This window comes from Pantherophis guttatus, chromosome 6, assembly GCF_059756535.1.
Source record: "Pantherophis guttatus breed Tessera chromosome 6, ASM5975653v1, whole genome shotgun sequence".
Taxonomy (NCBI): domain Eukaryota; kingdom Metazoa; phylum Chordata; class Lepidosauria; order Squamata; family Colubridae; genus Pantherophis; species Pantherophis guttatus.
In genome coordinates this window covers 28,378,874-28,402,238 of record NC_142068.1, presented here as the reverse complement: position 1 = coordinate 28,402,238, position 23,365 = coordinate 28,378,874, and the positions used below count along the sequence as shown (strand labels likewise).

Genomic DNA, 23,365 nt, shown 5'->3' with positions numbered 1-23,365 from the left:
CCCTTTGTAAGCTTTTGTTTAGTTTCAACAGCCTGGAAGGTTGCACAATTCTTGTTTAAACAAACCCTGTCAGATTTGGTGGCAACAACTCTTAGACAGCTCATAGATGATTGAAACAACAGTAAAAAAATACCCACATTTTTTATTACAGTTGACGTTCAAATGTAAATCATGTTTTATATCTTAATACATGAATTTGAAAATTGTTCTTCATCAAAATATTTTTAAAAAAAATTTAAAGGTCCATGCTATGGTGAAATAAAGGGAGTTTCCCAACACAACATCAATTTTCTCCTGTTCGTTCTGTTTGATATAGCTGAAATTTCCTGCATTTCACAACCTGGGGAAAGTTATATTTCAGCTTTAAACTGCAGGACAATGTCCAAAATCCCAAGCAGTTAATAATATATCAGTGCAATATTATCAAATTTCAGACAAGACTGGTATTACTTGTCTATATTATTTAAAACATTTTTTCCTGAACATTTGGTCGTTTGGCGATCCATATAGTAACTGATAATTGGGACAAATCTTGCAACCTTATATTAAAAGCTCCACAATTCAATCTGAAGATTTATTTTGTTTGTTCTACTAATTCCAGTTATATATACCTGTTCAGTTTCTTCTCAAAAACTGACATTTACAAGGCTGATGATTTATAGGAACCAAAAATTAACTTCAGTACAATCACAATTATTTTACATTTTTGTTAATTAAAATATACCCATCTAATTCATTTAGGTTTTTTATTAGAAGGATTCCTGAACAACTTTATGCAATTTTTATTTTCTGATCCACTTATCACACAGTAGCAATAATTCTTTGGAGCAGGTAAAAAAGCTACTACTAATTTGGAAATGATCTGCTTGGTAAGTTCTGCAGAGCTTTAGTAGTACAAATGTAAAGGGAGCCTTCTCAGTGATTCCCAGAAACATTGCAATTGAATCAGAAATAAAATGGCTGTTGAAAAAAAAGAGAAAGAGAGTATAAGTAGACCTTGACTTATGACTACAACTGGGACCAGAATTTCTGTTGCTAAGCACAGTGCTTATTAAGTGAATCTTACAGTTATTAAACAAATCTGGCTTCCCCACTGACTTTGTCTGGGGAAGTTGCAAATGTCAATCACTTGACCCATCATGTGTGACTATTGTAAATACAGCCAGTTGCTAAACGAATAGTTGTAAGTTGAAGACTTCTTGTATGAGATCAGAAGAATGTGAACAGGAACAAAGAATCTTTGTTAGCATTGAATGCGTTTTTTTTTTTTTTATTACTCACTGTGGGGAAGGATCCAAAGTAAATATAACTATCTCACTAAGGCAAATTAGGGACCATTCCAATGTTTTTGCTCAATGGGTGAACTAGTTGAGGCAAGTCTATTGTTATGGCTTTCTACAAGCAAAAGACATTCCCCGAGTCTCATCTCAGATTATGACATTTCTCCCAACAACTGTGCAGGGGAAGTTTTATTCAGTTAATCATTTAATCATGCTAAATCCCATTTCTGATACAAAAAGGTGTATTCCAGATATAAGTTTATCTCTTTACTATGAATGTTGTTCACAATAATGGGACTACTTATTGAACTAAATATTTATTCAGGTGGCATCGATGGTAAGTGCTTTATATTATGTAAACACAAAAAAAATCTTCATTTTTCAAGAGCCTCACAATTTAGATACATAATAAATGCAAGAAAGGGAAAAGGTATGCAAACAGGCAACAAGAAAAACAGACTATCCAAAAACTGTACACTTTAGCCGAAATATGCGGAGCAACATAAGTAATATGTTGGGAAAACATTGGCAGTTCTTCTTGTGTTACCACAGAAACAGAAGAGCCTGCTTTAAAAATTAATATCAAAATGCATGCTCAGAGATATGATGGAGTCATGGTGGAGTCATTCCCCAAAGTTGTTAGATCAGTGCAGGCTGTAAAAAAGAACAGAAAGATACGAAATTTTAATGGATGTTTATCTAGAAAATATTGCAGAGCTTGTGAGATGCTTGCACTGATAGCCGGTGGTTTTTTTTTTGTTGTTGTTACCTCAGCTACTGATTTGTATTTATTGCAAGATTGTTGTGATACTGTGTTTTCAATCATTGCTCGCCACCCAGATTCATGATGTTGAGATGGGCAAAATCAAATCAAATCAAATCAAATCAAATCAAATCAATAAATGCATTTATATCCAAATTATTTCACTCAAGACAACTGATTCCATTGGGCACATAAGATCTCCCTGTGAATTCACCTTGGATCACAATACAAAAGTCTCATTTGATCACTGACTGAATCATTGGTTCTAGAAGCATATGAATACTGGGTCAACTTGGAAGAATAAAAATAACATAAGCAGTTATGGTATGTAAAAAGAAAACTTTGTGGAGATTGATCTCTTACCTGAACAAAGATGGGATAATTTCCACACAGGATTTGCCTTAATTCTGCAATTATTTTCAGAAGGCAGATCAAGATTTCGAGGCCACTAAGAACTATCAGAATAGACAACAAAATGATGTTCCAATCCACTACATAAGCAGGCTCAGTGCACTGGGACCAGGAAGTAGGATCCATGAGGTAACTATCAGAGGAAACAATAACATAAAGAAAATGGGAACAGATTGTTATGAATATGCTTATATAAAGACCTCTCAGGTGGTCTTATCATATAGTTTTCAGTCCAAGGACTCTTTGTCCATTCATCTATCACAGCAATCCCCAACCTTTCTAGCTTTGTGGACCAGTGGGGGTGGGGGTGGGGGGAAGAGGGAATGTTTACACACGAGCCCGGAAACGTTTTTACTAGGCATGAAACCAGAGAACTTAAACAAATCTAATTGGTATCTCGCTCTCCACATCATCATTGCAGCCAGGATCTCGTTCACGCAAGAATGGAAATCCAAAAATATCCCATCAGAGGCTACGTTAATTGCAAAGATCATAGACTGTGCAGAAGCAGACAAGCTTACTGGACTTCTGCGAGATAGACAAGAATCGGGGTTATATAGGAGCTGGGACAGATGGTATGCTTGGCTGCAAAAAAAGAAATCTTAAGAAGAATGAAAATATTAACCTTAATGTGAATGTGGGTAAATATTTATAGGAGCATTGCATGACAGTTGAGAATTCATTCTCCTGGATAAACTTTTCTTTCTTTTGATGAGTTGGCTTAAGGGAGGTTTGTACTTTTTCTAGGCGAAAATTGATACTTTAAAACTCTATATGTATTATATTACTCTCTGCAATTCTATCCATATTGTTATACTTTTTTTTTCTGTATTTTTTAAAATAATTTTCAATAAAAATTTTAAAAAAATAAAAATAAAATTAGTTTTACAGATAAGCCTGTTTCTTACCTGCCTGCCATGTTTTTGAAGGCATATTCCCAGCCAGCTGAGGTTTTGCAGTATGGGCCTTGCACTAAGCTCAAAGCAGATATGATCAGACTGTAGCCAGAGAATGCAATCCCTAGTAGGGAAAGCACAACAGAAATGAAACGCTGCATTAAAAGAAGAAGAAGAGGGAGTGAAAAGATTCCATCATTACAGGAACAAACTGTACATCAAACCCTGGTATTTTAGTGGCCCCTGGACCACATTCACCCTTCGGCTGTCCCTTGTGAAGTCAGTTGGAAATCAGAAATCAAATGTAAATAAATGTACCCCATGCACACAATACAACTTGCTTTTATTTTGAAAGCAACCATTCCCCCCCCCCACCTCCCATTTATGTATGTACTGTATGTGCCTACGCACCTTCACAGTCCTATTGGTTTGGCTCTCCACAATTCCAGTTTCTCATGTGGCCCCTTGGGAAAATTAATTGCCCATTCCTAATCTACATCAGTAGATCTATCTTATCCTTTGATCAAGTGTAGAAAGCAGTATAGTTGGGAAAATAGGTAGTGCTGGATGAAAACTTAGTGCACTGTCCACTTGTAGAATGCATGCTGCATTTCTCCTCAGCTAATCAGAGGACATGGCTGATAGATTTATAGTTGTGTCCTGTGGTTGGGCAAGGCTGGAAGTCATGAGCATCTTGCCTGCAAGCCTCAAAGTAATACTGTACATGTGATTCCAGCAACCTCCCTCATGCTTCCCAATCTCCCTTTACCACTGGCTCTATATTTGTTTAAGGTGTTTGATTTTTATTATTTTTTTAAAAAAAATGAGCCACTGTAAAGATACAAAGCAGGGCACTTTGAAAATAATAACAATAACAACCACAATAATAGTAATAATAATACAATGGGCAGTTGAAGTCAAGTGTTTTGTTTGAAAATAACCCCAATGTACTGTGTTTCCCTGAAAATAAGACAGGGTCTTATTTTCTTTTGACCCCCCCAAATAAGGGTTTGGCTTTATTATCGGGGGGGTGTCTTATTATTTTGGGGGTGCAGGAGGCGGTAAGCATGGGACTGGATGTCCCATTGCTGCCATTGTCTCCCCTCCCCATTCTTCGTGTTGGCCACTGCCCTGACATCTCTCACCACTGCTGCTTCCTCATGAAGCAGGACTCTGCAAGGCTTATGCCGTTGCATGCACAAACTGCAGCACTGACACGAGCTTCATCAGACCGGCACAGCTGGTGTCCTGCCGCTCGCGGCTGTGCCAGTATGTCGAACCTCACGGCTCTGCTGCAGTTCCTGCATGCAACAGCACAAGCCTTGCAGAGTCCTGCTCTATGAGGCGGCAGCGGCGGTGCAACATGTCTCACAAAGATTAGTTTCTGGCAAGTGGGGTAGGGGAGAAGTGAGACGCATGGAACGAGACGTGGCTCCCCTTGCTGTCTCTTCTCCCCCCACCCACCGGTCACTCACGAAAAAGGTTTTTTTTACAATGTGTCTCCCTGGACAGAATGGCGAGGAACACGATGGTGCTAGAAAGGTAAGACGTGTGTCCCGCTTCTCGCCCGCCACACTTGCCACCCCTCTCAATAAAGAGATGGTGGGGGAGGGAAGCAGCCAGGCTGCTGTTGCCATTGAGGTGGGATGGGTCATGTTGGGCTGCGAGACGCGCATCTTACCTTTCAAGCACCATCATGTTTCTTGCCTTTCTGTCCAGGGAGACACGTTGTAGAAAAAAAGTTTCTCGTGAGTTCAGCCAAACTCCTTGAACTCGTGAGAAAGTTTTTTCTACCACTTGTTTCCCAGGACAGAAAGGCGAGGAATGGTGCTGGAAAGCTAAGACGCGCGTCTCCTGGCCCAATTCGTCCCACCCCAATGGCAACAGCAGCCTGGCTGCTTCCCTTCCTCACCGTCTCTTTATTGAGAGGGGTGGCAGGTGGGGCGGGGCAGAAGCAAGATGCTTCTCACCCGCACCACCTGCCACCCCCAAATTGCACCTTAAAGGGGCGGGTGGCTAAGTGAGGGGCAGGAGCCCTGTCATGCCCAGCGGGGGGAGTGGGGCGCATAGTTGGTGGGGGGGCTTATTTTGCCGGGGTTGCTTATATTATCACATGTCCTGAAAAGCCCAATTGGCCTTATTTTCAGGGAAACACGGTATAAATAAGGCAAAAGTAAACAGAATTAGTACAGGATGCCCTTTGCAACTGATTCTATGTGGTAATTTGTGAGCTTCATCATGTTATTTTGCAAATGCTGAATGTTTCCTTCAGCTCTCAAAGGTTGGACTTACCAAACTTAGCAAACTATGAGAATTTCAGGAACTATTAGATCTGTTGCCTGTAAAGCCAGTAGACTAGTTTGGGATGATATGACTTGAAAGGAAATAATATAATCATAGTTTGCTGCTATAACCCTTATCAAAGAGTAGAGTGAAATAATATTGGAAATTTGCTTTTTCAAATGCTTTTTCTCTGTTGAAGTTAGGCTAGTCCAAATTGCTTTTCCATCTGAGAAACCGAACAAAATGGAACAGACATCTCTCCTCTAAATTGGAAAATTTAGCAAACATTATTTTGGTTATGAGCCAAAAAATTCCATAAACACCTCTTCCTGTTGCTACCAGAAATACAACCATTCAAGTTTTGCTTTTGTTTATATTCAAAATCATGACATTTGGTTGCCACCAATGTTGCCCAATGTTATGGTCATAAATGAACTATAGTCACGTAGATGAGTTTGTAGCAAATGTGAATGAGTCTCTCAGAATAAGTTGAGTCACTGCAAGACATCACTTCTCTCTTTAAAAAATTAACTGTTCATGTACTTACATTTACAAAATACAGGTAGTCCTCGACTTATGATCACAATTGAGCCCAAAATTTAGGTTGCTAAGTGAGAAATTTGTTAAGTGAGTTTTGCCCTATTTTACGACTTTTCTTGCCACGTTTTTTTAACTGAATCACTGCAGTTGTTAAATTAGTAACATGGTTGTTAAGTGAATCTGGTTTCCCCACTGACTTTGCTTGTCAGAAGGATTCAAAAGGTGATCACATGATGGCGAGACACTGCAACCGTCATAAATGTGAATCAGTTGTCAAGCATCCGAATGTAAATAACATGACCGAGGGGATGCTGCAACCATCATAAGTGTGGAAAATCATCATAAGTCACTTTTTTCAGTGCCATTTTAACAGTCACTAAGTGAGCTGTTGTAAGCCAAGGACTACCTGTATTATTTTTCCCACTTACTGTGTATGTCATCAAGCAAATGCATCATTCCATATAAATAAGACTATCTTACTTTTAATGTGATATGCCAAAATTGACGTCTCACAAAACACCAAACAGATCCTTAAACTCTCAAGGCCATGATGATCTCATAGTGTTACGCTCTTCATGTGACTGAAGATGACAGAAAGGGCAATATTATATCATGCTTCTTGAGAGGAAGACAGTGTGATTGTTGTGGCAATAATTTTTGGGACTTGCACTGCTAAGCCTGAACCAAGATGTGGAATTAAAGAAAATATTAATTATTCATTTAAAACATAATGGTGGGCCAATTTATCTTTGTGTTGCTTCCTCCTCAAGACTGAAGTGCACATTATATTAATCTTCACTAATATAGACTCAAAATTCCACTAATTGGTCCAACAGACTTGGAGAGAATGAGACTGCAGAACAGTGCTTAACAGAGAGACGGAAGTTTAAGGAAAAACATTTGGCAACAATTCTAAAGTTATGTCTGTTGATACTGGTCCATCTATTTCATAATGGGGGTCAGCTATTTTTCCTGTTCTTGTTTGTTTGATTTGCTGCAGAGATAACAAAGGGTCTCTTTCTTTTTTGTTTAATCTCCATCACAGACCAAGGAAGGAAACAACAGCAGAGGGTCAAAAGTGTCAAAAGAGGAAGGAAGGACTTTTTGATGCAAAAATGCTACATTTGCAAACCATACACTTACTCTATATGTTCTGGTGCAGCTTTCACTTTGGAAGCATTCATAAAAGGTGTCCCGGTCCAGAATTACCAGAAGTGCTGCTAGAATAAGAATCTAGAACAGAATAGCACAGAACGTATTGAGTTTGAGAACATTAAACTCACAAAATCCTTCTTTCAGAACCTTATATTCTGATTAGATAATGCATGGTTTTGAGTAGCTACATTGCACCACATTTGACTGAAAGTATAGAACCAAGACATATCCGAAATGCTTTATTCCAAAATAAACAGAAGGATAACATAGGGTTGTCTGTGTGCTCTTCATAATCATGGATAATTATAAAGGTAGAACTTATGCATGAACATTCAACTTGTACTGAACATTGCCATCTTTGGATATGGTACTTGCTGATACTTGTTTCCCTTACTATATGATATAAAATGTTTTAAAATATAGAACATATAATGTTAGCTTTTGAAAGATGCCTACAAATCTAGTAAGACAGAAACACAAAAGAATGGATAATTCCAAAGAGGAAATATTCTAAATTGCATTGGTGGTGTAGATATAATAGAATTGGTACCAGAAGGCATTTTTTCCTGTTTTCTTTAGTGGGAGGGGGGAACCTTTATCTTTGTTCGGTTCATGGTTGCCAAGGAAAGGAATAAACCACCCTTCCTGACATCAAAACTGCCAGCTACTTTGCATTTGTATTACATTTAAAGAAAAAAAAAATCCTAAATCTATCAGTATCAGTTTAGAGACAAAGAGTCTCTCTACCATTTCACATTCTAGCTGGGATGCTGGGAGTTCTAGTCTGGATACCTGGCAGATCACAGGTTAAAATATGATGGTTTGTTCAAAAGAAGGCATTGTTTTTGAAGAAAGTGACATATCTCAAAGGATCTTCTTGCACCTAAGAAAAATTATTTTGTAACTTACTTTAAATATACCAAAGGCCAAATAAATTAATTCCTTACATTGTTCCTTTTGGTAAAGTAAGTTGGGAAGACCACATCTTCATGGACGCTCAAAAGCATATATAGAAGCATCAGAGTGAAGCCAATAACTATGTAGCATTAAACCTTAACTACGTACTGGTTACAAGTTAATAGAATGCCTTGAAATGCTAACGATCGCAAGTGGATCACTTTTTAGTGACTTTAAAGAAATATTCATATTTCTTTTTTCTGTGCACTACTTATTTTCACTTGGAAAATAATTGTGGATCCGATATGAATGGCAGGCACTGTGTGAAGAAATACTTAGGGTTTTAGGCAACATCTTTATGGTATAATCATTCAAATATGAATTTTATGAAATGGCCAACTGGGGTCTCTTTTCCTTCGTAATGCTCACGTTTTTCCCAACACTCCTTCAATCTTTTCTTTCTTTTTAAGGCTCACAACTGCATTCATACAATTAAACATTGGGAATTTTATTTCTTAGATATCAAGTGCAGACATTCTTGAATATGCCTTGAGGATCCCCCAACTGACTTAAACAGAAAACATACAGCAAATCTAGTATATTAATTTTAAAACAAGCCAAATATTGGTTACCACAATTAAACATGGAGCCAATTTTTGTATTTTTTTAAATCAAAGGTCAGTCATCTTATTGAGTTCAATAGTTTTGGGACATCATCATCGTGAAATACAAACATATACTTTAATTCTACAGCTCAACACTGTTTGACATATATCTTCAAAATAGGAAATTAAGATAGAAGTCTTTTGAAATAAAATAATAAATAAAAATGTGTTAGTGCGATTTCATTCCAACTAAATTTCACTTGTTTTACATATATATATATATTGGTAAGAATTAGTGTTAATCCATGTCCTCAACCATTATTATATTAATCCTACAAATGTATTTAATGACCTATATGATGTTTAAACCATCTCTGAGGGGGGGAAATAATCAAACTACATTTTTTAAAAATCCCTCTATCAACATTTAAATACTCAGCTACAGTACAGTGACATGTTGTGTTTGTTATATTGCTTCCAAAATACAGTTATTATTTTGATTCTGCCCCTTCCTGAAATCCCCCCTTTCTTGGAGGATTCCCCCCCACCCAATCTACCATCTGAGGATCAAAGAGTCCTGTGGAGAAAATGGAAGATGTATTTAGCTAATCGGAGAAGCCATACTTACCATAATACCTGAGAAACAGATTCCTTCAAAATGCCACACGTAGTTGGTATGATTATTGCTGGAAGCATATGAAGATTTCCCATCAGGAAAATATAGGAGAATATTTATAACAATACTCCACAGTGCCAGGGGAATCAACAGGCAACTCAAACAGCCGCTGCATTTTTGTAAGCCCATGTCAAAAGAGCAGAGAAAGCAGTGGATAAAGTCTTTCTCGAGTGTTCAAAAGCTCTTGTTTTCTTGGTTGAATGGAGACATTTTGCATTTACAGGAATCAGTTGCTGGGATAAGTTTCTTGTCTGACAAGTCCAGTTCCTGACAAATGCAAGTATTGCCGTTGTAGAACAATACAGTTAGACAAATAGCACTGGCTGAATTCTTGCCCTATCCTGAGAAGTGGGGGGAGGTGGAAGTAGGGATAGGATGGGCGTTCCTCTGAAGAACTTTACTTGTAAAGGGAAATCCCTATGGTTCTACTCAAGACACCTCAATCAATCTTAGAAAGAAAGCGTTCATCTGAAAGAAAAAAGTCAGAATTGAATGTGTGTGTAATAAGGAAGTAGAGACTGATCCTTTTTATCTACAAAGCAGCATGTAGTCTGATTAGTACTTAACTGAGATGTATCCATCCAACCATAGTGTTTGAATCTTACTTGGAAACTACTGGCCCTAGTTGAGGAAGACCCCAGAATTAACATTTACTACTCTCATAAAAAATACATTTGAATCCAATTTAATAGGGTTAAGGATGATAAACTTGATACTATTTCATGCTTTCACATAGCCCAGGGAAAGTTTATTGTTTCTTAGACTGAAGAAACACAGGTATTTCAGTGTGGAGAGAAAAAAAGACATAGAGGAGATTTGTTAGCCACATTCAGATATATAAAGCAAGCTACAGGGGAAGCATAGCAAGAGCTATTTTCCACAGTCTCAATTTATAATGGGTATAAATTGCAGATACCTAGATTTTGTTTAAATATAAGAAGATATTCTTGGTAAGATCTGTGCAACAGTAGAAGAGTCTACCTATGGATTTTGTGGGTTCATCTCTAAAGAGTTTTATAAAAGACTGGAGAGCTATCTTTGATAGATGGTTTAATTAGTGCTTCTGTAAATAGTGGGTAAATAATCCTTATGGTTTCTTCCAACTCTAGTTTTATGATTCAATGATAGTAAAAAAGAAGCTGAAGAGATTTGCTTCCTGGAATAGTTGAAATGCAACCAATCTTTTCTTAGTGCTCGCACTTTCCATTGGAGGATTTCTGGATTGGCTGGTCCCTACAGAGAACTCTGGGATCTGTTTAGATCAGATAGCACCTAGGCTGGACTATTCACCAAAAGATTTTACAATCTAAGTGGCTGCATTGAACCGTGGTGGACCAGAGGTTAGAATGCAGTATTGCAGGTTAATTCAGCTCACTGCCAAGATTTCGATCCTGACCAGCTCAAGCCTTCCATCCTTCTGAGGTTGGTAAAAAGAGGACCCCGTTTGTTGGGACCAATATACTGACTTTGTAAACTGCTTAGAGTGCTATATAGCACTACAAAGTAGTATATAAGTCAAATTTCTATTGCTATTGCATTGTGTATAACTATAGCCATTAAAATTAATTGAATGATTACTGCTGGGAAACAGAAGTAAAAAGGGCTAGAGGGACTCTAAGAAGAAAGTAATTGGGGCAGAACAGCATGACTTCTTAAACTAGATGAAGAGATGTAAAAATAAAAATAAAATGAATTCAAGTTTCCAGATAATTAAACATATATATTTGAACCAGGATTAAGTTTTTGGTCATCCCCAAATAATATAAATCTTTCCCACAATGATCACAAGACTGCTTCTTCCAAATTAAATCAACTTCAATTCATTTGCCAAATTAAAATTATTGTTTTCAAATATTCTAGAAGTAATTGGCTTGAATAATATTAATATTCAATGTAAAATAGGGCTCTGTTCATATAGGAATCAGAAATAAATCTGTCACAACTAAAATAATATTTCAGACATGGTGCTAAATACAAATATTTCATAGTCTTGTGTGAACAAGACTATTTTTAAACTACAGATACAGAAATAAGACAGGGTTGACTTGTGAATTAACTTTTATGAAATTAACATGAACTAACAATAAACTGGGGCTTAAAGGGACTTTTTTCTAAGTAATTAGGTATGAATTGTATATAAGAATAAAGAATATGTGCTGCCTTCACACCTGAACAAACCATGGTTTGCTTAACCACAAATAAGCCAAAATTGGCAGGATTCTTGGAGATTTATTACTTATACCTACATGAAAAACTATAGCACTTGAATTCACACAGTAAGCCAAACTGAAGAAGGCCAGCCCATGCACAAAAATTGTGTCTTCTAATTTTTCTCAAATGGAAAGGAGAATAGAAATAATTAGATAAAAATAAAGGTTCCTTAAACTTTAGGTCTGAGCTATAAAAGCTAAAGAACAAAAAGAAAAGTATGAATCAATGTTTGGATATGATGGAAGCAAATATAGGAATAGAAAGGTATGGTGGAGAACACGGATGAGTGTTGGTGCAAACTAAATTTACATAGAATTTATTTTTTGTTTTGGTCTTAATTCATTTGGCCAAGTATTTCTGCGCTCTACATACTTTTGTTTACACAAAAAGGAACAAGATGATGGGAATGCATGAGACAAGGTAGGTATAAAGAGTCTGAAGATAAGGAGGAGCTGACTTTGCATCAGTCTTGACTCCTGGTAACCAACTCAAGAAGTCCCTTCCATTTTCTTGGCAAGATTTATGAAGTGATTTGCCATTTCTTTCTTTTTAAGGCCAAGAGAACATGAGAAATCCAAGGTTTCCAGGTTTCTAGTCTGTGAAACTGTGCCATCAGTGTTTAACAATCCAATTAGGGTAGGTTTCTGGAGTTGCACAAAGGAACTTGTAGGTCATCCAGGCATAGTAAATAAAACCTTGGGAGAACAGGGAAAATTGTACCATTGATGATTACCAGACCAGACATAAACATCTGAATTATATTCATTGTATCAGGACAATCTCATAATTATTCATTTAAAGTATGCTGCCACTGATTTTCATATGGATTAATTTTCAAGTGGCTATATGATTTAACCTAAATAACACATTGTTGCATTATATTAGATTACTAAATATATTGATAAATTTCTGCATGTAGGTAAGTCTTGTTGTATCAGATTCTTTTTAAAAAAATCTTTTAAGTTTTAAATAAACAATTAAATAGGAACAAGGTTTGTAATATGAGCCAGTGTTGAGCTAATAATAAAAATAATATTTGCCAAATATAATTTTACAGCTGGTTCTCACATACAACTGTTGCAGTGTGCCTGGAACTGCGTTTCACAGCCAACTTCTGACCAGCACGATCAATGGAGAAGCCATCTGTAAAATTTGATGTGAACTCTCGTGTAATGACTGTAGGGCAATGTGTGAACAAACACTTCCTATATTTGATAAAATGGGAACTATTTAATGGAATTTGCTCTTTTATGCCCACCTCCCCTGCATCATTATTTGGAAGGAATTGCTTTTAAGGCAGCTAAGCAATATTTGATCTTTCACTAAAGACTACAATAAGACCAAGGTGTGGGGGGCAGGGACTCCTCCCAAGTTAAGTAGATGTTGGCCTTCATGATTTCCTCCAAAACACAATAATATCCTTCCCCTTCCAATCTTATCAGATTAAGCAGGATTTTTAAGTGATAGCATTTTGGCTTTGATGCAGTTAAGTCAGAGGTAAAGACTCCCGTTTTTACTCTAAAGAAGGGGAAGTCTGCATCTTATCCAGCTGAATATCAAACTGTGAGAACTTCCTCCATCTGCTCTATTCAGTAACATCCTCTTTCAGTATGTACTGATGTCTAGACTTTTGATAACACAAAGTTGCATAAAATAAATTAAATAACTAGTTATAATCAGAACAATTGACCAGCACATTCTACTACAAAAGTATCCTTGGCACTGTTTAGTATTTATTTTGTTCATCATCCCAGAGTTTTGGTAGATAGGCACTATATAAATTGGTTTATTTTTTAAAAAAATATTTATTAAATATATATGCTGCCCATTTTGCTGATAAGGCATCTTTAAAAATAAAATGAAGTAACCTATTTTCCTAATTGTATTGCTTCAATATTTGCAAACACTGCAGCAGAGGCAAGCCAAATGTTACAAAAACAAGTTAAGTATGAATGTCATACATCCAAAACTTCTATTCACGTCTATTTATTTTTGCCAATTCCCCCACCCCTTCCTCCCCTTCTGTAGTTTAGCACAGTTTCTAAATATCACCCATCCTTTAGGAGATCAACAGAGTAGAGTGACAGGAAAGCCCTGTTTTATGAACTCTGCTCCTTTCACTGAAGGGAAGTTAAAACCAAATCCAACTTTTTAAATTAGCCTTCCTGTATAACAGCAGAACAATATGAAATGCACATTATATGCAGTAATAAACACAGCAGAGACTGAGATTTTATTTTACACATAAACTCTTACTGTAGCATTTACAATGCTAAGAATTTAGCATTTCTTTCACTTTCAATAATACTTTTTTTTCTTAAATTACTTTCAATAATAAATTTTTCTTATCAAAAATGAGATAAAGAAAAATATTTTAAAAATATTTCAGCAGATATAAGGCATTCCTGAATACAAAGTGTGAATTTTAAGACTCCTTTCTGTCTTTTAACTCTTTAAATGTTTATGTATTTCTTACATAACACATCCTACTAGAATATATATTAAAGGAAATTCAGAAATATTATCCTGACAAAGCAAATCCTTTTTGTGGATATCTCTTATTTGCTGATTAGATAATTTATATTTCCTTATAAAGGAATATATAAAGTGTAGCATAAAAATATAAAAATACCAACATTTTCTCAGAATGCAGTAATAGTAGTTGATCAAACATATATACTAGGGAAGACTAGGAAAGAAATAACCTATATATATAGATAGATAGATAGATATAGATTATTCAAATCTATATATATAAAAGCGAAAACCACTCACGCCTTAATCACGAAATCTCCAGAACCGTAAAGCCTACAAACTTGAAATTTGCCACGTATGTTCCTCTTGGCTTTTAGGTGCTCACTAAGAAAGGATTTTTCGAAATTACCATCAGAGCATTAGTATTTCCTATATCCGTGATGGCGAACCTATGGCACGCGTGCCACAGGTGGCACGTGGAGCCATATCGATGGGCACATGAGCTCAGCTCTGGGCACACATGCACGCACCAGCCAGCTGATTTTCGGGCCTTCCAGGCCCACTGGAAGTCAGCAAGCAGGCCATTTCTGGCCTCCGGAGAGCCTCCAGGGAGATGGAGAAGGTCATTTTCACCCTCCCCAGGCTCCTAGAAAGGCTCTGGAGTCTGGGGAGGGCGAAAAACGGGCCTACCAGGCCCACCATGCCATCGCGTGCCAAAAGCAGGTGGAGTGCAGGGGGGGTCACGCATACATGCACAGGGTGCATTGAATTATGTGTGTGGGCACACACGCGTGCGACCTCGCTGCACTCCCCCCGCTTTTGGCACGTGATGGCAAAAAGGTTAGCCATCACTGTCCTATATTATTATTAACATACTCTGATGCTAAGGAGTTCTACTCCCCCTTCCCACCTGAAAAGAAATCTGTTCCAAATGCAAAACACAAACAGAGTTTCACTTTCAGTTTTACTTTCACAGCAGGAAGCAGCTTTAATATAGAACACTTGAGCTAAGCCACAGCCAGGCTCCTTTCTGTCTCCTTCTTGCTCACACAGCAAATACTGTTTCACTTTCCAAACAGCCCTCTGATGCTAAGGAGTTCTACTCCCCCTTCCCACCTGAAAAGAAATATGTGCCATGCTCTGATGCTAAGGAGTTCTACTCCCCCTCCCCAGTCTCCACCTCAAAAGAAATCTATTCCAAATGCAAAACACAAGCAGAGGAGAGGAGTTTCACTTTCAGTTTTACTTTCATAGCAGCAAGCAGCTTTACTACAGAACAGTTGAGCTAAGCCACGCCCAGCCTCCTTCCCATCTCCTTGCTCCACAGCAAATACTGTTTGAGTTTCCAAACACCCCTCAAGTCTTCTCACACACTGATAGGATGCTAGCCAGATGAATACCGATGGATGCTGCGGGCTGGGACATTCTACTACTCCTTCCCTCTGTTCCAACAGTTGCATTAGATTAACACACTCTGATGTACGGAATTACACATTCTACATTAAGTTTCAGGCTGTAAGTGTCAATTTATCAAACCCGAGCACATAGTTTCGTAGCGAGGCACAAGTGTCCAGCTAGTGTTTATATATTTGTTTTGAAGATCAAATACAGTGTCCACAAAAACTTTATATTAGTGTGACTAAAAAACTCTGATAAACATTCTTTATAGTTACTCAACATACTTTATAGTTATTCAGGTTATACAAACACTAAATCATAATATGTTTTTAAAATAATATATAATACGCAAACACATCTCAAAAAATAAAAATAAATGATTTTGCAACAAAGTATAATTGGATAACGATTTACTGATTTTCAAGTCTTGATTTTAAACCAGGTCTTTTCCTTTTAAACTTGAAATTATGACTTCTGGTTTTGTTTGTATGTTGCCTTTACTTCTCTTGATAATTGGAAGAAAAGCACGGAGGAAACAAACCAAGAAGTGTTTGAAAAAAAAATCAGAATTACTTTTATCTTCCTAGTTTGTTTAATAAACCATGATTAAGCATTATGAGAAGAAAGCAACCAATATGCTCTAATCTGACTAGCAGATGAGTAACCCATTATCCCAGGGATGTCAAACTGGATTTCTTCAAAGGCTGGATTAGCATTGTAGCTGTCCTCTATGGGCTGGCTGGGGGTGGGTGGGAGACAGGACAGGACAAACAGCAGATGGGACGGATGCCTCCTGCAGCATTCTGCCAGCCAAAACGGGGTGCGGAGGTCCTGCACGCGGCCCGCACACTCCATTTTCAGCCTGGATGGCCTCCTGCAGCACTCTGATGGCCAAAACAGGGTGTGAGGGGGGTCGCCCCATTTTCACTAGCAGAGACACCACGGGCCGGTCCTTTGCTATTTCCAGGCCAGCCCAGAAGGCCAGATCCAAGCACCCTGGATCCAGGCCAGGGGCCATGAGTTTGACACCCCTGCATTATCCCATATCCCAGGCAAATAAATGAAATAACTGAATCTGGGGTTTCTTTGTGCAAAACATGGACTATTATCATCAAATTATGCCCCCTGTGTTTTCTAGTATATCATCATGCTATGTCACTTTGAAATCTGTTTCTATTCACTCAATTTAGCCATCTTTTCTTTTCATACTAGTATCCCAATGCACAACCATCAGCTCGAGGATCAGATCCAGCCCAAAGTACAGTGTAGGAAGAAGAGAGGGTTTTTTGTCTCCACCATTCTCCTTTGGTGATAATTTGACCACGTCCAAACATGCTCCTGGCATAACCAAATACAGGTTCCTTGACATTATGTCCCATGGCTCTCAAATCATCTGCTATGTTTTGAGGAATGCCGTCTTCCAAGAACACCTGCCACGCATCTAATGATTAAAAGAACAGCATTCAAGATTTTATTTGCAGATTTGAAGTATTGAACAAATGTCCAACTATTTTACAAATGCCACCTGACCCCAAAGTTAAAATATTATTTTCAGCACTTAAGCATGATCCCACAAAAGGAAAATAAAATATTCTCACTCATCGACCCAGGAATAGGGAAGGGAGTCTGAATTGGAAACACTTTTAGAGCAACTCCTTTAAAATGATTGAATGACAGCTGTAACTCTGCAACTAAGAAGCAATCATCCTGCATACCCTGCATCCTCTTTACAACTGAGAGGAAAACAAGGTATCACTTCTGGAGGCATGAGATAAAAGTTTACCTGTCCAGTCATGTCTAACTCTAGGGAGCAGTGCTCATCTTCGTTTTTTAGCAGAAGTAGCCAGCGTTGTCTGAAGGCATTTTCCATGATCATGTGGCCAGCATGGCTAAATGCCAAAAGAGCACCTTCCCACAAACGTGGTACCTTCCCACAAATGTGGTACCTATTAATCTACTTGCATTTGTATGCATTTCAACTCCTAGGTGGGCAAGAACGCTCATTTTATGTAGCGTCTTTATTTAGTATTAATTGGCAATTTTGTACACAATCTGTGACTACAATGTGTACACAACTACACATACCAGACTTTAAACATATTGGATGTAGCCTCTATAATGCTGAACTGTTATGTTTAATGTGGCATCAGGAAAACATGATGAAATACACCAAAATAATATTCACTGCATTTAATTCATTAAACTGGAATATATATTCAATTCTGAGACCTGTTTCGATATAATGATTAAGGCACCAGACTAAAAAAACCAGGATACCATGAATTCTAATCCCATTTTAGCCACAAAGACAGCTGGGCCACTTTCTCACTTTCAGCCCTATGAAGAAAGCAATGGCAAACCACTTCTGAAAATCTTGCGCCCCAAACAGTTGCCAGGAGTTAAGACTGACTTAAAGGAATACAGACACACACACACACAGAGAGAGAGAGAGAGAGAAAGAGAGAGAGAGAGAGAGAAAGAGAGAGAGAGAGAGAGGGAGAGAGAGAGAGGGAGGGGGCACTGGAAACATGGAGACTGCTTGGAATGATGGTTTAATGGTGGACAGGATCACATGGTTTGAGATCCTGAGCAGAAAAAAGGTCAAGATGCTGAGTGTGCCTTGGTTTTATGCCCTCTCTGAGCTTTGAACTTTCTGGGGCACAGGAAGAGTATCCTGATTGGTTGTCAGACTCCCAGAGGGTGGGGTTTTTAGCTAGCCTTGCTGGCTGATGTAATCTTCCCAGATGCCATGTGGTGAGTTTCTGTTGCTAGATGGGTCCTACTGTGTTGCAGATGATAGCCCATGAGGAAGGTAGGGGAAGGCAGGAAGTTGCAGGGGAACTTCCTACTAATAATGCAATTCATCAACAGAGATCTTTGTCCAGGTTGGTTCTGAATAAGCTGTTGGGTAAAAAGATATGCTTTCAAGTACCCTTCACAAACCTATCATCAACAAAGGATCAAGAAAGTCAACATCCCCAAGGCCACCAGGTTAAGAAAGGCTGTTTTATCAGACAGTCCTGTGCAATTAGCTGTTAATGCTTGCACAAAGGACTCTGGAAACCTGTTTCTAAGTAAACCTTGTTTCATTTTGCCTTCCACTAAGATAAATACAAGATGTACATTTTGTGACATCTTAAAATTATGTTCCCATATGTAGAAAAATAAATGAACACATATATATATAGACCAAGAAAGGAAGGTGTGCTGGAACTAGCTTGTACTGGTTCCATAAGAAGTGATTGGTAAATTGTTTGAAAAACTGTTAGCCAGTTAAGACAGAGTTAAGCTACTATGCCTAGTGTGCCGATAATCTGTTCAATGGCTAGTGGTTCAGCACAGTGATGCCAATGGAGCCACCTAAGCTAGTTCTTATATATTTACAAGCACATCACCAGTGGTGGGTTCTAAATTTTTTTACAACTGGTTCTGTGGGTGTGGCTAGGTGGCGGGTGGTGTCATGACTGGGTGGGCGTGGCCAACTTGACATCACTCATGCACTAGTCACATGAACCTCCCCCAAGCCACACCCACCAAAACGGTGGCGAACATTTTTGGGACTTTTTGACACTTTTTTTTTGACACTCCGGCCCCATATCCAGGTCGGGACATGGTGGGGTGGCAGTGGTCATCTCAGCTTCCCCTCCATTGCCCTTCCTGGCCGAAAAGCACCCCTTCTCACCTCTGACAGGCCTTCCCCGAGGTTGCAGCCAGAGCATCCCATTCCTGCCGGCTGGGTCCTGTCCGCGAGATGAGCGTGCAGGAGAAAGGCTTCCCTCTGGACCTGAGGGGCAGGTTCACTGAGGACGCACCCAGGCCCCCAGTCAAGACAGTGACCCTGTTCCCGGGGCCCACTAGCCATGGCTTTTCTGCCGGGAAGGGCATGGAGGGAAAGCATGAAGCAGCTTCTTTCTTGCTGGCTGAACAGAGAACTTTTTGGCATTGTTGTTGCCGAGCTAGCCCGCATGAGTGTGGAGCCAGCCGGGCAAGCCGGACAGGCCAGGGGCAATGGCAACTGCAGAATCCAGCACTTGGGGTGGGCAAGATTAGCATGCTCCTAGCCACGCCCTGCATGGCTTCCGCCAGCTCAGGGCAGCGGCCTCAACTGCAGCCCAGATGAATAGAGGAACTGCGGGGAGCCTCCCACGTGTTGCACACCCATCCCAGCCTTTGCCCATGCCTCCATGCCGTTTTTGGGCACCCAGCTTACTGGGCTGCCCCCGTCCCTGTCGCGGCTCCAATGGCGGCAGCTTCGGGAGATGATGGAGGCCCGGAGGCATGGGCGAAGGCTGGGAGGGGGGTGCAACACATGGGAGGCTCCCCAAATTCCTCGGCTCATCTGGACTGCAACTGAGCCTGCTGCCCCGAGCTGGCACCCCTCCCAGCCAGATCTTTCTGGATTTGACTTGGAGGAAAGCACAGCTCATGGTTGCTTCATTTCACTGTGCTGCACTAGCGAAGGGGAAGAAACAGCCAGTGGAGAGCACACAGAGCTGCTCCAGTCCACGTGTTCTCCAGGTCAGCAGCTGTTTCTCTCCTTCGTTGCTCTTTATGGGAAAGTGTTTGGTGCATCACACTGAAATTTAGCAGCCATGAGCCGTGCTTTCCCCAGCGCTGTGGGCAGCAGAGGGAAACAGTTGCTTCTCTCTGCACAGAGCTTTTCGGATGAGACTTGGAGGAAAGCACAGCTCATGGCTGCCACCTTTCGCTCCAACAATGAGTTTGGCAGGGATCTAAGGAAACATCTTCCAACTCTTCACGATCAAAAGAAGCAGCAGCGGAGGCGACGGGTATGTGTGTGTGTGTCCTTCTGCAAGGACTTGGAGGCAGGCACTGCCCCTCTGAGATAAAGAGGTGGTAGCGAAGCCACGGCTGTCACCCAGGAGAGGACCGCAGAGGGAGGGACACACACACTCCTGTCACCTCCGCTGCTGCTTCTTTTGCTGTCGGCTTCTCGCCACTCTTAAAAGTCGATTGTGAGCTGGAAGATGTTAGATCGCTGACACTCCAACAATGAGTTTGGTGGAGATCTAAGGAAACGTCTTCCAGCCCTTGCTGATTGACTTTAAGATTGGCGCGCTTCGCTCACATGCGCGCCAAACTTGCGCTCCGTGCAAGCGCGTTAGGAATCTGCCCAGCTAAGGTGCGGCAATCCACTCTGCTGCACTATCAGCTGGGCTAAAAAAGAAGAAATAAAAGGTAGGAATAACACGGGGGCGGGCGGGAGAGCCCAGCTCCCGGACAAAGAGAACCGGTTCGGTGATGTCATATCGTCACCACTACTGGCTCGTCCGAACCGGGCCGAACCGGGAGGAACCCACCCCTGCACATCACTATGTATATAGTATACACACACTTATATACATACATATATGTGCTACTGTGCCTTCAGGATGGGTTCTTCTTTTTTGGCTATAGTCAGAGCCTAGACAAAGAGCCTAGACAGATTTTGGAAGTGGTTTGCCATTGCCTCCTTCCTAGGGCTGAAAGAGGGTGACTGGCCCAAAGCCCTGCAGCTGGCCTTGTGCCTAAAGTGGGTTTAGAGCTCATGATCTCCCAGTTTCTAGCCTGATGCCTTAACCCCTGCACCAAATTGGTTCTTTGGAAGTAGCATAAAGGGACTAAAACGCATCATCAGAGAAAATCTATTTGAGGGTGGGTGGAGGTGGACAGCAGAAATCACAGGTTTCCATTTGCCATTTCTTATAAGCCTGTTTTTCTATGAGAGCTACATTTACTGCAGTCATTTGCCCAAGAGTATCAGCAAAACAAAATCAGGCAAATGAAATAAACCAAAAGGAAAAACAAAATAATAAAAAGAAACCAAATGCAACATAGGGTATGAAGTACCATAGTACTGATTTCAACATACAGCAAACTCTATGGGTTTTATTCCATTACTACTGGGAGAAAATGAATCCATCACTGAATTTAATTATAGTAGAATACTTACTGCTATCCAAACTTGACCTATTCAATCTTAATCAGCAAGATTTTCTTGGCATCTATAGCACTATATCAATATAATGAGGCTCTGACAATTACTTTGGATTTCTTCCTGCTTATTCAGATAGAGGGAACATAAATTCCATTTTATATTCTTACCTCGTTTGCTATACTCTATATAAAAACGAGAGGCATCCAAAGCCTCTTGTGGATTCTTTCCAAATTCAAACATATTTAGTAGTACCTGTAGGAACATATAGAGAGAAATGCAAACCTGGATTATTATGAGGGAATAATTTATTCATAAAATACCACTATCTAGACAATATTGTTGCATAAAAATATTTTTTTTTCTTTATATTTTGGCTATGTTCACAAAATCACTATCAAGGTAATTTGATGCTTATTTCAGGCATAGTATATCCTGCCTAAACGTTAGATCCGGTGAAATATAGACTGATTTAATTTTTTTACATACTTTTAATTAAAAAAATAAATCAAAAGCCAGATGTTACATGATAGAATCCCAATCTCAAACAAACAAACATTAAACAAACAAACCCATATTTCATAAAAGTCTCTGGTAAATGATTATTAATCAAATGAAAAGAATAGGCACCTACAACTTTTTTGGGGGGGGGAGTATGCTTGCTTTCCAATGAAAAAGGTAAGATGGAAATGGGAGTGGAGTTAGAAGAAACTATTTCGGAGAAGTTATGATGGTGAGAAGTAGTCACCACCCATGTACCAATTTTGCTGTTTTGTGCCTGACCTTGACTTCATAGCAGTTTTTTTTTTTTTAATTTTTATATGCTGCCCTTCTCCAGAGACTCAGGGTGGCTTACAATGCGTTAAGCAATAGCCTTCAGACTTTTGTATATTTTATACAAAGTCAGCTTATTGCCCCCACAAACCGGGTCCTCATTTTACCCACCTTAGAAAGGATGAAAGGCTGAGTCGACCTTGAGCCTGGTGAGAATTGAACTCGCAGTAATTGCAGGCAGCTGTATGTTAAATGCTGCCTTAGTAGGAGGCATTAGCCTCCTATGCCACTCAGGCTCATTTTGTGAGAATGCCCATGAAATTTTCCCCAAATTTGCTGAAAAACATAAACTGTATTCAATCATGTAAGCTTTGAAGGGCAAACGATTTTCTGGCAACTAATACATTATACCCAGGAGGGACAGATACTGTACTTACTTGCACCTGACCTTGTGGTTGCATGAATCCTCCCATAACACCAAAGCAGCACAAAAGTTCTCCAGTATTGGCTGCAGTGGCCAAAGCTGGTATAATTGTATGATAGGGCCGCTTCTGAGGGCCCAGGCAATTTGGATGATCATGCTGTAGTGAAAAACCGGCTCCTCTGTTCTAGAGATAAATCAGTGCACTAAAAGTCATAGACAGATAAAGAAATCCATGGAGTTGAATCCTAGTTATCTGCAGTATTGCTAGAAGAGAACATTTGTAATTCAACATTGAACTGTGGGGTCCTTGATACTCTCTGAGCTTGCTAATTTTCTTGCAAACATTACCAAACTAGATAACATAATCAGTGCACTGATGATGTTGCCCAGTTTGGGTAATGAAACATCTAGAAGAAAACAACCAAGCTCAGAGAGCACCAAAGACTCCACAGTTCAACTGTGAGCTACAAATATTCTCTTATTATCGATACAGGTAATAATAATAAAAAAAACAAAGCAAAACTGCAAAAAAGTAGCAGCCCATTGGCCGTTAATAATAAAAATATTTATATAAAATAGACATCATTAAAATGAAGACGAAAATATTCCTGATTACATGATCTTTAAGTGATCTGGGATAAT

At 39.4% G+C, this 23,365-nt stretch overlaps 2 protein-coding genes across 8 annotated transcripts in view; both read right to left on the bottom strand.

The window, feature by feature from the left end:
- Positions 1 to 126: 126 nt before the first annotated feature.
- TM4SF18 (transmembrane 4 L six family member 18) lies at positions 127 to 11,830 on the bottom strand. Its single transcript, XM_034439267.3, has 5 exons — positions 9,459 to 11,830; positions 7,317 to 7,406; positions 3,363 to 3,505; positions 2,407 to 2,587; positions 127 to 1,934 (listed from the first exon to the last, which is right to left on the bottom strand). The coding sequence occupies exons 1-5, from the start codon at positions 9,633 to 9,635 to the stop codon at positions 1,920 to 1,922; spliced, it is 606 nt and encodes a 201-aa protein (XP_034295158.2). The 5' UTR covers positions 9,636 to 11,830; the 3' UTR covers positions 127 to 1,919.
- A 3,927-nt stretch (positions 11,831 to 15,757) lies between these two features.
- Positions 15,758 to 23,365, bottom strand: part of LOC117678297 (uncharacterized) — a 33,913-nt gene continuing 26,305 nt past the window's right edge. For all 7 annotated transcript variants that reach the window (XM_087872627.1, XM_087872625.1, XM_087872626.1 and 4 more), the window contains 3 exons: positions 22,737 to 22,907; positions 21,696 to 21,780; positions 15,758 to 17,031 (listed from right to left, as the gene is read on the bottom strand). In XM_087872627.1, the coding sequence (XP_087728753.1) occupies positions 16,799 to 17,031; positions 21,696 to 21,780; positions 22,737 to 22,907 (489 nt within the window). In that variant the 3' untranslated portion in view covers positions 15,758 to 16,798. The remainder of the gene's footprint in view (positions 17,032 to 21,695; positions 21,781 to 22,736; positions 22,908 to 23,365) is intronic.